At 45.1% G+C, this 14,128-nt stretch overlaps 1 protein-coding gene across 1 annotated transcript in view; it reads left to right on the top strand.

Moving 5' to 3' along the window:
* Positions 1 to 1,302, top strand: part of LOC140323355 (cholecystokinin receptor-like) — a 31,225-nt gene extending 29,923 nt beyond the window's left edge. Inside the window, exon 5 of the mRNA XM_072400347.1 lies at positions 11 to 1,302. Coding sequence (XP_072256448.1) covers positions 11 to 531 — 521 coding nt within the window. The 3' untranslated portion in view covers positions 532 to 1,302. The remainder of the gene's footprint in view (positions 1 to 10) is intronic.
* Positions 1,303 to 14,128: the final 12,826 nt, after the last annotated feature.

Here is a 14,128-nt window from a genome sequence, read left to right as displayed (position 1 = left end):
TCATGTTTAGCTCATAAAAACGGAGTGACTGTCGGAGCAACCAACTGCGACGATAGTGACGGCTGTTACATCCAGGTGAACAAACGGCGTAACACCATGGAGATGTCTACGTTGACCCCCAGCGCCTGCAGCAAGATAGACCGAGCCCGGGTCAATAATTCCGAAGCCAAACTCATGGCCAAGAAGAGGGTCATCCGCATGCTGATTGTCATCGTGGCCATGTTCTTCATCTGCTGGATGCCCATTTACGTGGCCAACACCTGGAAGGCTTTCGACGAGGAGTCTGCGTTCAACATGCTGTCCGGGGCCCCCATCTCATTCATCCACCTCCTGTCTTACACCTCGGCCTGCGTCAACCCCATCATCTACTGCTTCATGAACAAACGTTTCCGCAAAGCCTTCCTGGCAACTTTTTCGGGCTGCATCAAACCATGCCGGCGTTTTCGAGAACCGGAGGAGGACATCATAGCCACCGGGGCTTCTCTTTCCAAATTTAGCTACACCACTGTCAGTAGTCTGGGCCCTCCCTGAGAACAGGGGGCCCAGATAATGGGACCAGGACAGAAATGTGGGGCCAAGAAATGGGCGGGGAAATGTAAGCGTTGGACGCACTGATTGGACCAGGAATTGCCCCCAAAGCCTTAACGCATCACCAACTCTCTGCTTGTCCAATCAGCCTCCACGTCCGATTCTTTAATCCACCAGACTGACTGCATGGGCCCCTGAGAGTCCATATGGCCCTCTCCCCCTTCAGTGTTTTGTTATTATATACTGGAGTCATCGCAGAGCCATGCAATATGGCGTCCGTCTATGGCGGTGTTCCCATTTTGCTTTGTATATAGGACGCTTCATCTTCTGGGTGCCAAATGTAAAATATTAAAAAAACATTCACAAGACTTTCAAAAACAGCCGGGTTTGTTACAATGTATCAGGAATAATAATTATTCCGTCAGTCAGATGGAAATTTCCATAAGTTGTGAGGACTCAGGAGCTCGGAGAAGATCAGGACTGTCTGTATGGAATATTGGCCGCTCCCATCCCCCCGGTCACTTTGTAGGTGCACATTATAGAAATGTTCCTCTACAGAACAATGGAACTTTGTGTGTTCTGTCCAGTCAGGGGTCCGAAGAGCTGCTCCGCCCCCCGGGACAGGTGCAATGAATTCTGGGAGTGGCCCCCTGCTCACTGTTGTCACGATTGGTTGTGTTGTAAATAGGACACTTGTGAGCGATGGGGCCGCTCTGTACTCTGGTTAGTTGCTCGTTTCCCACTAACGTGAGCAATAAATATTTCACAAGTGGTGATGATGAATTATTGATGGTGGAAGAGGTTTTATTGCAGCAATATTTCCCCAGATATCGCAATTCTGGGCCGGAGTCTGCTACAGCTCATGCTTGACTCCATCGCCCGAATTCATCTCCCTCTGCTCTGTCAGTTCCAGCAGTCACCATGGCAGCTGCCTCTCCGCAGAGATCCGAGGGCCTGCCTAACCCTACACAGCAAAAACTTCATTTTCTAAGTGTACAATATTGATCCAACCTGAAACATGACACTGTTAGAGTTTTGAGGCACACAAGAAGGAGGATTCTGACCCTCTGCCTTTTGAATCCTGCCCAGTTGAACGTTCGTTCTCATGTGCATCAAAGTGTAGAAAACAGCCACATCTGGGGTAGAGAAGCCTCTCCCCTGCCAGTATGCTGAAGTATGGAGTTTTACCCCTTGTGTTGGCAGCAGCGGTCTGACCCACTGTACCACAGCCCTCCAACCAGCAGTAAGCACCAGGCTTCCTGATTGTAGAGATAAAGGTTGGACCTCTGCAGAGAGACCACTGGAAAGAGAGTGAAGGTCCCTCCTGTAGCACACTGGCAGATGACGGGCTTTTCTACCCAGGTGGTGCCTGCTTTCTACCCCAATGAATTGGGAGCATAAAGGGTTGTGAGAGGTCAATATAAGGACAGGAAGAGCTGGTGGGTGGACACGCCTAAAATTCCCAGGTGGGTGTGGTCTAAGACAATGAGGGTAGGGAGTTGTCACAAAATAGAGAATTCAGTCCACCAGATGCCATCTGTAATTGACATACCTGGGATGTGTTGCCTTTTAGACCATCCCACTCAGCACTTCCTGTCTAAATATGTCCAGCTCAGAAGCAGGTAAGAACTATCCATTAATCAGAGGGACTGTCCCTTTAAGTCTGGTAAATGGGGAATGTCTTCTGATATGTATATAATGAGACTGGTGCTCCTCCATGCGTATTAATACCCAGCAGAGCCGGCAGCTATTGTCCCTGCTCCTCGCTGTCCTTGTATTGCAGGCAGAGAAAAGATTAAACATGATGGCCACCTGCTGCTCCTAGCGAGGTCAGTGATCCTCCAGAGCACACAATTCAAAGCTTACACTGAGCTGCACCACCCACGGCACAGCGCGCGGCCTTCTGCACCTATCAAGCGCCTGCTCTGACCTTGGCAGTGAGGTTCCTGTTACGCACCCTTCACCGGCTGGTGACAACAGAGATGCATCAGCTGATAATGTTGCAGAGGCTGGGGGGCGCTGTGGTCACCTACAGATGGTTGGCCGCCAGGGATGAAGGTGAGGTTGCCCATCATTCATATTTTAAATTTATAAAGAAAGAAATTAAATGTAGGATATCACATAATAATAATCACGGGTCACAAAGCAAGCAACAATGGCGGCACTCCAGGAGAGGATTGGTTAGGAAGAATCCTTTGGGAGGTCCCACATTTACAGCCCCTCGCACCCTGTATATGCAGGTAAAAATGTGTACCTGTATAGGAGAAGGTTACATTCCTACTTACCCCACCCCCTAACTTCTGGTCAAAGCACCAAGGGAACGGTCACATCACCCCCAGTACAGGTAGAGGCCCATGGAATGCAAAGCAGGAGAAATCTCTTGGAATGGACTGGAGTGCCCGCCCACGAGGTGCCCTGCGTTCTTCTGGATTTGTTTTTTAACATCGGGCACATCAATGTGGAAGTTGGGGGTACATTAAGTATAAATTTATCCTTTAGGTTCAGTTGTTACCTTACCCATAGAAAACGATTTGTGGAGAGGCTGGGGAAGATGAGATGAAAAAAACAATCTGTATGAAAATTATCACACCACCCCAACTGTGAAGCATGGGGGTGAATCTGTTGGTTTGAGCACAGGGTGGAAGTAAAAAGGCAAACTATTGTTATCTTGTATTTATATAGCACCAACCTATAACGCAGCACTGTACGCAGCCCATAGTCATGTCAACCATTTGTCATTAACACAGCCTTGAGGCCAGGTAACCTACCTGAATGTTTTTGGGAGTGCCCAGAGAGTGCCCTGGCCAAGCTTGAACCCTGGAACCCCGGTGCTCCAAATGCATGAGAGGTATCCACCTATGCACCATGGCACCCAAAAGTCACTGCAATGGTCAGGATCATGGTATGGTCCAGGCGATATACACCCAGAGCTAATTGATGACTCCAGCAAGTCCACAGTGTTACCAAATGCCCATAAATAGCAGCATATGGAAGATCAACATTCATTATTTCCTGATCATCGCTCACAAACCCTCAGAATATCCAACAAATACCCTTATTATGGCTTGTTTATGAAATGAGCCTCCCATAGGATGGGTGATGACACTACAACCCTCATTCAGGAGCTTATCCAGGTAAGTTATAAAAAAAACTCCACCATACACCAATATCCATCATTCTCAATCAGCTTTATTGATCCATATGGTCAGGACGGCACCTTTCACTGACACGTTTCACCCAACATTGAGTGCTATACAGGAGTCGGGATGAGGGAGAATGCCTCTGGCATTCTTGCAAAAATTTCCTCGAAGTTGCGAAGGGGAAATTTTGTGAAACCATGGGAAATCACTATAGGAGGATTATCAGGGCTGCATTCATAAATACAGCGGTGGGACAAGCCCTCATTCTAACCTGTAGTGCCCAGGGATCGGTGGATAGCACTTATGCATTTGGAGCACCGGGGTTCTGGGGTTCAAGGTCACTGAGAGGAGGATTCTCACGGCTCCATTCAAATGCAGCTGCAATACTCCTCCTCTCAGAGTCCCGAGTCATGCGGCTTGCTTTTATGAATAGGCACGGCCGTGGGAAAAATCAGAGGATTTTTCCCACGCTGCATTCATTTATGAGCAGCCAGCGAGACTCACACTGTGTTCCTGGATGGAGAAACTCTATCCAAGAACAGATACAACTAGTAATGGGCTGCAAGAGCAATCTGGAGCGGAGCTGACAGCGCTGCTCCCCTGATTGGTCTTGCAGGTCCCAAACATTTAGTCTCGCCGGCAAAATTTACAAAGGCCATTCTCACCTACATGTTTGGTAAGGGAGAACGGCCCAATTCGGCATGGAACCAAATTTAAATAATTTGCTTGCTCATCCCTTTATAGGAGTTACATACTCACCCCACATCCATCTTTAGCCCATAGCACCAAGGTGAGGGTGACAGGACCTCCCAATGGACACCTATTCTGTGTTTGGAGGTCGCAGTTCTTGGATGGATGAAAACTTTCCAATCACTGATCACCTACCTGCCTCTTTCTGTATATTTCTAACAAATGGGAACCTTTACATGGACAGTTCTGTTGGGCAATTATGCGATATCTGGTAGATTCTGCATTCCCAGGCAAAGTCATCTCCCTATTTAATGTACAGCGCTGCGTAATATGTAGGCGCTATTTAAATACTGTGTAATAAAAATTATATCCTGACCATGGAAACCAATAAAGCTGAATATTGGAACTCTATTCTGGTCCAGTACAGAATTTGGCATCTTCAATCCTCAATCCAGATTGTGTTTCTGCCGGCTGACTTCCATTGGTACACATTATATTAAACCTATCACTTGCCTTCGCATCCCTAGGTCCCAGGTTCAAAACTTGGCAAGGACACCATCTGCATGGAGTTTGTAAATTCTCCAGGTTTCCTCCCACATTCCAAAAACATGCAGTTAGGGGAATTGGCTTCCCCTCAAAACTACCCTTAGACGGTGTTAATGATGAGACTATGGTAGAGACATTGGATTGTGAGCTCCCCCGGTGGACAGGTAATGTAATGACAATAGGCTTTGTACATAAATAAAAAATAACAATGAATTGTCAGGGATGGCCAGCTTTAGAAGGCCCACCACAAAATGCTCTATAGAGGACAATTCATAATTAGGACCTCCAGAAATCAATGTGTGTGAAGGGGCCCCAATGATATCACACAGCTATGAATGTGCTTCCATTTGTGCAGATCGGGAGGGAAATATTGGAAATGTTATAAAATTTGGAAAATGTTTAAAAAGGAAACTGAGAATATTTGTAAAAAATTTGGAAGGTATCTGCAGCAACGGCTGCAATCATTGAGAAGATGCTTGGCAAAGGAGAATCTCCTGTCATTGTAATATAAGTATCTCTTACAAATTATACATTTGTATCTGTAACTTATGTATCATTTGTAAGAGATACTTATATTACAATGACAGGAGATTCTCCTTTGCCAAACATCTTCTCAATGATTGCAGCTGTTGCTGCATTCATTGACAAGAGTGTGCGATTCCCGGAGCACTGGCGGTAATTACCTCTAGTGCCAGAGACCGCACACTGTTCTCAATGAATGCAGCCATGGATTATCAGAGGTGAGTCCTCCAGAGTCACCTATCTGCCCCCTGGTGGCCACATACAGAAGCCCCAGGCTGTGTTATGATGTCCCCATGCTGGTGTGGAAAGAATTCTCTCCATCAGTAGTCACACATTTCCCCAGACTCAGATTCCTGCAAGCAGCCAGAGAAGTTTTGGCAGTGATCTGCTGATGGAGAGCTGCGATAACAACTTTCCAGAGTGTGAAATCTCAGCCTAGTCTGTCCACCACCATGGAAGATTTACACTGCTGCATAAACATTTCCCATGAGGGATGAGGTGCAGATACCTTCCAGGCTGCCAGCCCTCCATCCCTGACCCCCCCCCCCCCCCCCCCCCCCCCCATTCATCTTCTGCAGAGGGGTTACTCCACCGATCAGAGGGCTGGGATTGATCACTACTGACCAATCGTGTCCTAGGAGGCTCCTAAAACCCCTCCAATGCCAAACATGTGACACAAAATATTTAGGAAATTAGGATGAGCATAATTCAGATATTGGTTTGCCCTGCTATTCACCTGCCCACCAGGTGGGGTGGTAAGTAGCCATGGCTGGACTAAAGAGAACCTGTCACTGGGTATGAAAACTACCATTGCTGGCCAGGACACGATTGGTCAGTAGTGATCAATCCCAGCCCTCTGATACATTTAGGAAAGGCACTTCCTGTCTATATGCGCTGTCCCCAATGCAGCCAGGACATCATCTGTCAGGACCGGCATACTGGCAATGGCGGACCATGCCTGTGCAGTCCGGCATGCAATAGAAGCCCCTGTAATTGGGTGACAACCCACAGGCACAGTCATGAGACAGGCAGAGAGCGTTGTCACCCTTTCAAAGCAGCTATTATTTTGTATATAAATGGAGACTGGAAATAAAAAAAAACACAGCTTGTGTTTGCCAAAACCCCAGAGAAAAGGAGATACCTGCAGTCTGGACCCTCATATGATCTCTTGTGTTTGATAGGACTGCCCGGATCTGCACCGCCTCATGTACAATCCTGCCTTCAAAAATTAAAGACATTGGATATAATGGTCAGGAATGCAGGATTTACTGCCCACCACTAGGGGGAGACCTAGAGGAGGAGGGGCTTCTGAATGTAGGTGCAGTCTAGGAAGTAAATAGGAATTCTGGGTGATTTCTGAATAATTATAGCACCGTGAGGGGGTAATAAATAGCCTGAGGGGTAACTCTACCACTCAACATTCTACACCTGATATATAAAATATTTAATGTAATATGTTCGAGCTATATAAATCCTGTTTATTAATATTAATAATAATAATTATAATAACAATAGCCGATGCTACGACCGCAATCACACAAAGATTTCCCACTTCTTTCCAGCCATGGGCGCTGTATGTCATTATGATAATAATTAGAGACACCGGAGATGAAAGGAAGAGGCCTGGAAGAGATTTATTGCTGTGGAATTCCTGCCAGGAATGTTGGGGTCTACGTGGGAATTTCTGGGATTTCTGAAAGGATGTGAGAAGAATTTATGTGAGATTCCTGTAGCTCCCTGGAGAGGGCGCTGTGCCAGCTCCGTCCCGTGAGGATTAGGATGGAGGACAATGGGGAAAGGCATATATAATGATCATTAAAGTGGACCTGTCATACCTCAATGCCAGAACGAGCTCCAATGAAGGGGGGCCATGTTATCCCGACCCCACCAATCAAGATGGCCCAGAAATAGACCCAACTAACACATAGGTGGCGCTAACAACACATCATCTTCGGGGAGATTTCCCTTCACCTTCAGTCTGTGGACACAACAGGAAGTGAGAGGAAATCTCTACAAAGTGCAGGAGATCAGTTGTCACCCGAACAAGTGTCCCCTGTAAATCAGGGCTTGTAGAAGCGGGGTGCAGCCCCCCAAATTCACCCCAATCCCAGCTCTGAATGAATACAGCCAATCAGCAGCCACCATCACCACCTTATGTGGCAGATATCCGGCCCAAACAGCAGATTGGGGGGTTTCTGTTTTTCTGGCAAAGCTGAGTACCTGGAACGGACCCCCCTCCAATCTATTAATTTCAAGGGTAATTGCAGATAAAGCGCCCGCTGTTTCCTTATCGGAAATGAATTGGCAGGGCGATGTGGTGAAGCAATGGAGTGTGACATCACGGCGGGGCCAGGGGAAGTGGCGCGTGGCGGGTGGGCAGACAAACACGCGGTGTCCTCGGCTGGAATGATTAAATAAAAAGCTTTTGTGGAGCCAGCGAGAGGCCATAATGAGGGAGATAAACGGGCGGATTACACAGCGGCCCCAGGTGCCAATTTCTCCATTAAGCGGCTAAATGTGTTTGCTAAGCGAGTGTTTGGCTGCTGATTGCGGGACCCAGCAGGGAGCCGAGACCGGGGCCATGCTGGCTGAGTCCTCTCCACTCACCGTCAGTGCCGCGTACCTACCTGTGTGCCGTGTACCTACCTGTCTGAGCCTCCCCCTCCAATGCCATCAGGAAGAGCTTAGAAGAGGGAAGGGTTAAAGCCAAACTGTTGTGTGAGGAGATTTCAGCTGACGTCCTGTCCTGAAGACACAACAGGAAGTGAGAGGAGATTTCTGCAATGAGGTGGAAATCTGGGGGCAACTAACCCTTATAAAACCCACACCACCTCCACACCGATCACCCCCATACTAATAACCTACACCACTCCCATACTGATCACCTCCATACTGATTACTGCCATACCGAGCAACTACACCACCTCCACACCGATCACCTCCATATCGAGCAACTACACCACCTCCACACTAATGACCTACACCACCTCTATACCGATCACCTACACCACTTATCACATACAGCACCTCCATACCGATTACTTACATCTCCCCCATACAGATCACCTACACCACCACCATTCTTAGTATCTACACCATCCCCGTACTTATCACCTCCATACCGAGCAACTTCTCCACCCCCACACCGACCACCTATTCCACCCCCATTCTGAAGACCTACACCACCCCTACACCAATCACCTCCATACTAATAACCTAGACCTCCTCTATACCAATCACCTACACCACCTCCATACTGGGCAACTACACCACCCCCACACCGATCACCTATACCACCCCCATACCGATCACCTCTATACTAATACCCTACACAACCTCCACACTGATCACCTACACCACCTCTATACTGATCACCATACCGAGCAACTACACCCCCCCACACCGATCACCTACACCACCCCTATACCGAACACCTACACCACCTCCATACCGATCACCTACACCACCCCCATACTGATAACCTACACCACCCCCATTCTGATCACTTAGACCAGCTCCAAAGTAATAACCTACACCACCCCCATAGTGATCACCTTCATATCGATCACCTATACCACCCCCATACTTATCACCCCTATACCAATCACCTACACCAACCCCATTCTTAGCATCTGCACCACCCCCATACTTATCACCTCCATACTGAGCACCTTACAGATAACGAACACCGCCTCCATACCGATTACCCCCATACTAATAACCTACACCACCTCCATACTGATCACCCACACCACCCCCATACCGATAACCTACAACACCTCCATAGTGATCACCTACACCACCCCAAGACTGATCTCCTACATCACCTCCTTCTTGTTCCTAGGTTTTACAGGGGGTTTATTTATTGAAAATATAATAGACATTTCCTGCATTTGTTCAAGATTTTCCAAGCAAATCCATGCAGAAACGAACAGACATATTTTATTCTAATTGTTTGTGGTTTTCCCCATTGGCACATTTATTTCAACTGTCTCTTTCATTTCCCATTGGCTCATACATTCCCATTGGTTTGTATTTTTCCCATTAGCTTATACAGTACATTCCCATTGGCTCCTTCCTTTCCCATTGGCTTATACATTCCCATTGGTTCCTACATTCCCGATTGGCTCATACATTACCATTGGCTCCTTTGTTCCCTGTTGGTTCATACATTCCCACTGGCTCCTTTGTTTCCTATTGGCTCATAAGTTCCCACAGGCTCCTTTTTTCCCCATTGGCTCATATATTCCTATTGGCTTCATTGTTACCCATTGGCTCATAAATTCCCACTGGCTCCTTTGTTCCCTATTGGTTCATACATTGCCACTTGCTCTTTCATTCCCCATTGGCTCATACATTCCCATTGGCTCCTTTATTCCCCATTGGCTCATACATTCCTATTGGCTTCTTTGTTACCCATTGGCTCATAAATTCCCATTGGCTCATACACTCCCATTGGCTCCTTTATTCCCCATTGGCTCATACATTCCCATTCGACTCCTTTATTCCCCATTGGCTCATATATTCCAATTGGCGTCTTTGTTACTCATTGGCTCATAAATTCCCTCTGGCTACTTTGTTCCCTATCGGTTCATACATTGCCACTTGCTCATTCATTCCCCGTTGGCTCATAAATTCCCATTGGCTCCTTTATTCCCCATTGGCTCATACATTCCCACTGTCTCCTTCATTTCCCATTAACATTGTTCTTTCATATATCATACAAACTGGTGGCAAAAAAACACAGCAAAGTTCACAAGCTGCGAATGCTTTCACCAACCTGGACAGAAATAAAATGGCAATAAAACGAGACCCTGTAAAATATGGAATATAGTCCATTTAAATCTACTTTTTCCATGTGATAAATCAGTATTTTCACTACTTAGATTTGAAGAATGAATTGCTGTGTCGTTAGTATCAGTAATCTCCTTTACCTATAGGCATTGCTGGAATGAAGATTTAATGTTTGTTTAGCTAGGGGTGTCCTTACTTCTTTCCCTGACTGTATAATAAGCTTTATGATGAGAAGAATAATTCATGAATGTGATGAAGCAATGGATTCATTTAATATCAGTGATAAATCCTACAAAATCTAAATAAGCATGTGCCCTACACCCTGCTCCTCATAAAACAATCATAAAGACACGTGTGGGTAATGCACTGTGCAGATCTTTGCTAGCATACGTGAATCTTTGTGAACATGCGCAGATCTTTGTGAGCATGCGCAGATCTTTGTGGGCATGTGCACATCTTTGTGAGCATACGCAGATGTTCATAGTAGCCAATATCCAATATACCGGTAGAAATGCTGTTTTTTTTTTACCATACAACAGCATCAGTTACATTTTAGTTTTTTTATATTCTTCTTGATTGGCTCTGGCATGTTTTCTTTTTCTTTTCTTTTTTAATGATCCATGCTGTATGTAGTTGAAATAAAGTGTATGACCCCTCAATTGGGGGAAAGCATTTTCACACAGGAATCACAGGGGGAAAACATTCTTGTTGGTGTGGCCAAGCGTTGTCAATGGGCCCTTCTTTGCTTTTCCTCGGTAAGATCTCTTCTCCCTATTCTAGTTTCCCCACTTATACTCCACAAGCCTTTGTTTGGTTCAAGCAACATTCGGCAAATGTTTGGCTTCAGCTTTGGTTGGCAATGAGAACTACATGCTGCTGGTTAATCACAAATCTCACAAAGGAATAAAATTGCATTGAATGTGCACAATTCTTATGTACACGTGTGGGTAATGCACTGTGCAGATCTTTGTGAGCATACGTGAATCTGTGTGAGCATGTGCAGATCTTTGTGAGCATACGTGAATCTTTGTGGGCATGCGCAGATCTTTGTGAGCATACGTGAATCTTTGTGGGCATACGCAGATCTTTGTGAGCATGCGTGAATCTTTGTGGGCATGTGCAGATCTTTGTGAGCGTACGTGAATCTTTGTGGGCATGTGCAGATCTGTGTGAGCATACGTAAATCTTTGTGAGCATACGCAGATATTGGTGAGCATACGCAGATGTTCATAGTAGCCAATATCCGATATACCGGTAGAAATGCTGTTTTTTTTTACCATACAACAGCATCATTTACATTTTAGTTTTTTTATATTCTTCTTGATTGGCTCTGGCATGTTTTCTTTTTCTTTTCTTTTTTAATGATCCATACTGTATGTAGTATAAATAAAGTGTATGACCCCTCAATTGGGGGAAAGCATTTTCACACAGGAATCACAGGGGGAAAACATTCTTGTTGGTGTGGCCAAGCGTTGTCAATGGGCCCTTCTTTGCTTTTCCTCGGTAAGATCTCTTCTCCCTATTCTAGTTTCCCCACTTATACTCCACAAGCCTTTGTTTGGTTCAAGCAACATTCGGCAAATGTTTGGCTTCAGCTTTGGTTGGCAATGAGAACTACATGCTCTTATCAGCGGAGCTGTATTAACACCGGTTCCCCAGATAACAGTCCTGTGCAGGGACCATCCCTGGCTGGGTTGTTTGGTTCCTGCCAATTGCAATGCACCCTTTCAGCACCGGTCAGTGCTAATATTACCGTATGTAACCCCAGTGCCAATATTATGCCACCATAAGTGTCACCATTATGCCCCCTATCCATAAGCATAAAAGAGCAGGAACGCAGACGGGAGACAGTTGACCTGTTTTGGTACGGTGGTTGCCGTTGACCCACCACCCAGGTATGGGAAGCACCATAGATATAGGAGAAGGATCAAGGAGATCAAAGGACCAGAACAAGGAAGCAATGCCCTGGTGGAGGACTTGCATCTCCAGAAGCTTTGTTTGACCCCCAGCAGGTTTAAGAATTGCTATATTGTTTCATTTCCAAATGTTCATTTTACTTCTTTGTGCCCTTTTTTGTGCTTTTTGTCTTTTAAGTGTTTATTTGGATGAGGACGGCTCTACACTTTTCTGATGCTTTATTAAATAAGTGGTTGAGGTCTTCCAAAGATTCCAAACTTATATTGTCCACCAACTTTATTTTCTGTGTGATCTTCATACATTGGCATTTTAAAACCTTCAAAAATACCCTGAAAAGTTCCTTTGTGTAAGTGTTGGACCAGGGCCGTGCAAGACAAATTGGGGCTCTGGGTAAGAATGGAATCGGTGCCCTCCTGGCTGGAATTCAAAGGGAACAGAACACTTGTCCTTCTCCCTGGTCAGATGGCTGAGGGATCAGGAGAGGAAGTGGAGGAAGGTTGGTAAATGGAAAGAAATATGGCGATGAAAGGATATTTAGGAAGTGTGGTATACCGTCTAATAATTTAGGACACATTGTTCCAGTGGGTGCGGAGTGACTCCAGAGTAGAGAAGGTGTTGGGATTAATGAAGGCACCAAAAAGAAGCGGAGAATTTATATTTAATATTGTCACCCTGCATCCATCACATATATTTTCTGTATATTGTTACATTTATCGTGTGGGGAAAGTGGTGATAATAATCAAACAAACTTTTAGAGGGGCCAGACCATCTCAGTGTTTGGGGGTTGGGCTGTGGCCAATGGACATTGGAAATGGCGGGTGGGAGCATAAAGTGTTCTTGCAATAACATATATAGTAAAAAAAATCTCTGCTACAATGAAAAGAAAAAAAATATGAATGCGTCATAGGTCAGCAGGGGTAAAAAATATGTCTTGGCTTCAGTATTAATAGGGGTAAGATAATGCTTTGCTGTCAGAGTAGGGTTAAAAAAATACCCCAGCACTATTGTTCAGTAGGAGTAATAATTGCCCCAGTGTTCATATTCAGTAGGAGTAATAATTGACCCAGTGTCATTGTTCTGTAGAGGTAATAAATGCCCCGGCACTAGTGTTCAGTGCCCAGTGGGAATTATTACTGAAGCACCACATTTAAAGACATGCATGCAATCTGCACATTACACACAAATATACAAGCCAAGCATTGTATTACATACATAAACATACAAACCAACATACACACAATCTGCACATTACACACAAATATACAAGCCAAGCATTGTATTACATACATAAACATACAAACCAACATACACATAATCTGCACATTACACACAAGGGGCCAGACCATCTCAGTGTTTGGGGGTTGGGCTGTGGCCAATGGACATTGGAAATGGCGGGTGGGAGCATAAAGTGTTCTTGCAATAACATATGTAGTAAAAAAAAATCTCTGCTACAATGAAAAGAAAAAAAATATGAATGCGTCATAGGTCAGCAGGGCTAAAAAATATGTCTTTGCTTCAGTATTAACAGGGGTAAGATAATGCTTTGCTGTCAGAGTAGGGTTAAAAAAATACACCGGCACTATTGTTCAGAAGGAGTAATAAATGCCCCAGTGTTCATATTCAGTAGGAGTAATAATTGCCCCAGTGTCATTGTTCTGTAGATGTAATAAATGCCCTGGCACTAGTGTACAGTGGCCTGTGGGAATTATACAAACCAAGCATTGTATTACATACATAAACATACAAACCAATATACACACAATCTGCACATTACACACAAATATACAAGCCAAGCATTGTATTACTTACATACACATACAAACCAACATTATTACTATTATTATTTTTATTATTATTAATAAACAGGATTTATATAGTGCCAACATATTAGGCAGTGCTGTACATTAAACATACACACAATCTGCACATTACACACAAATATACCCAGAATACTGTATAACATATATTCCAGCCCAGTATAATCACAGATG

This window comes from Pyxicephalus adspersus, chromosome 1 (genome assembly GCF_032062135.1).
Source record: "Pyxicephalus adspersus chromosome 1, UCB_Pads_2.0, whole genome shotgun sequence".
Lineage (NCBI taxonomy): Eukaryota > Metazoa > Chordata > Amphibia > Anura > Pyxicephalidae > Pyxicephalus > Pyxicephalus adspersus.
This window is presented reverse-complemented; position numbering and strand designations above follow the sequence as displayed.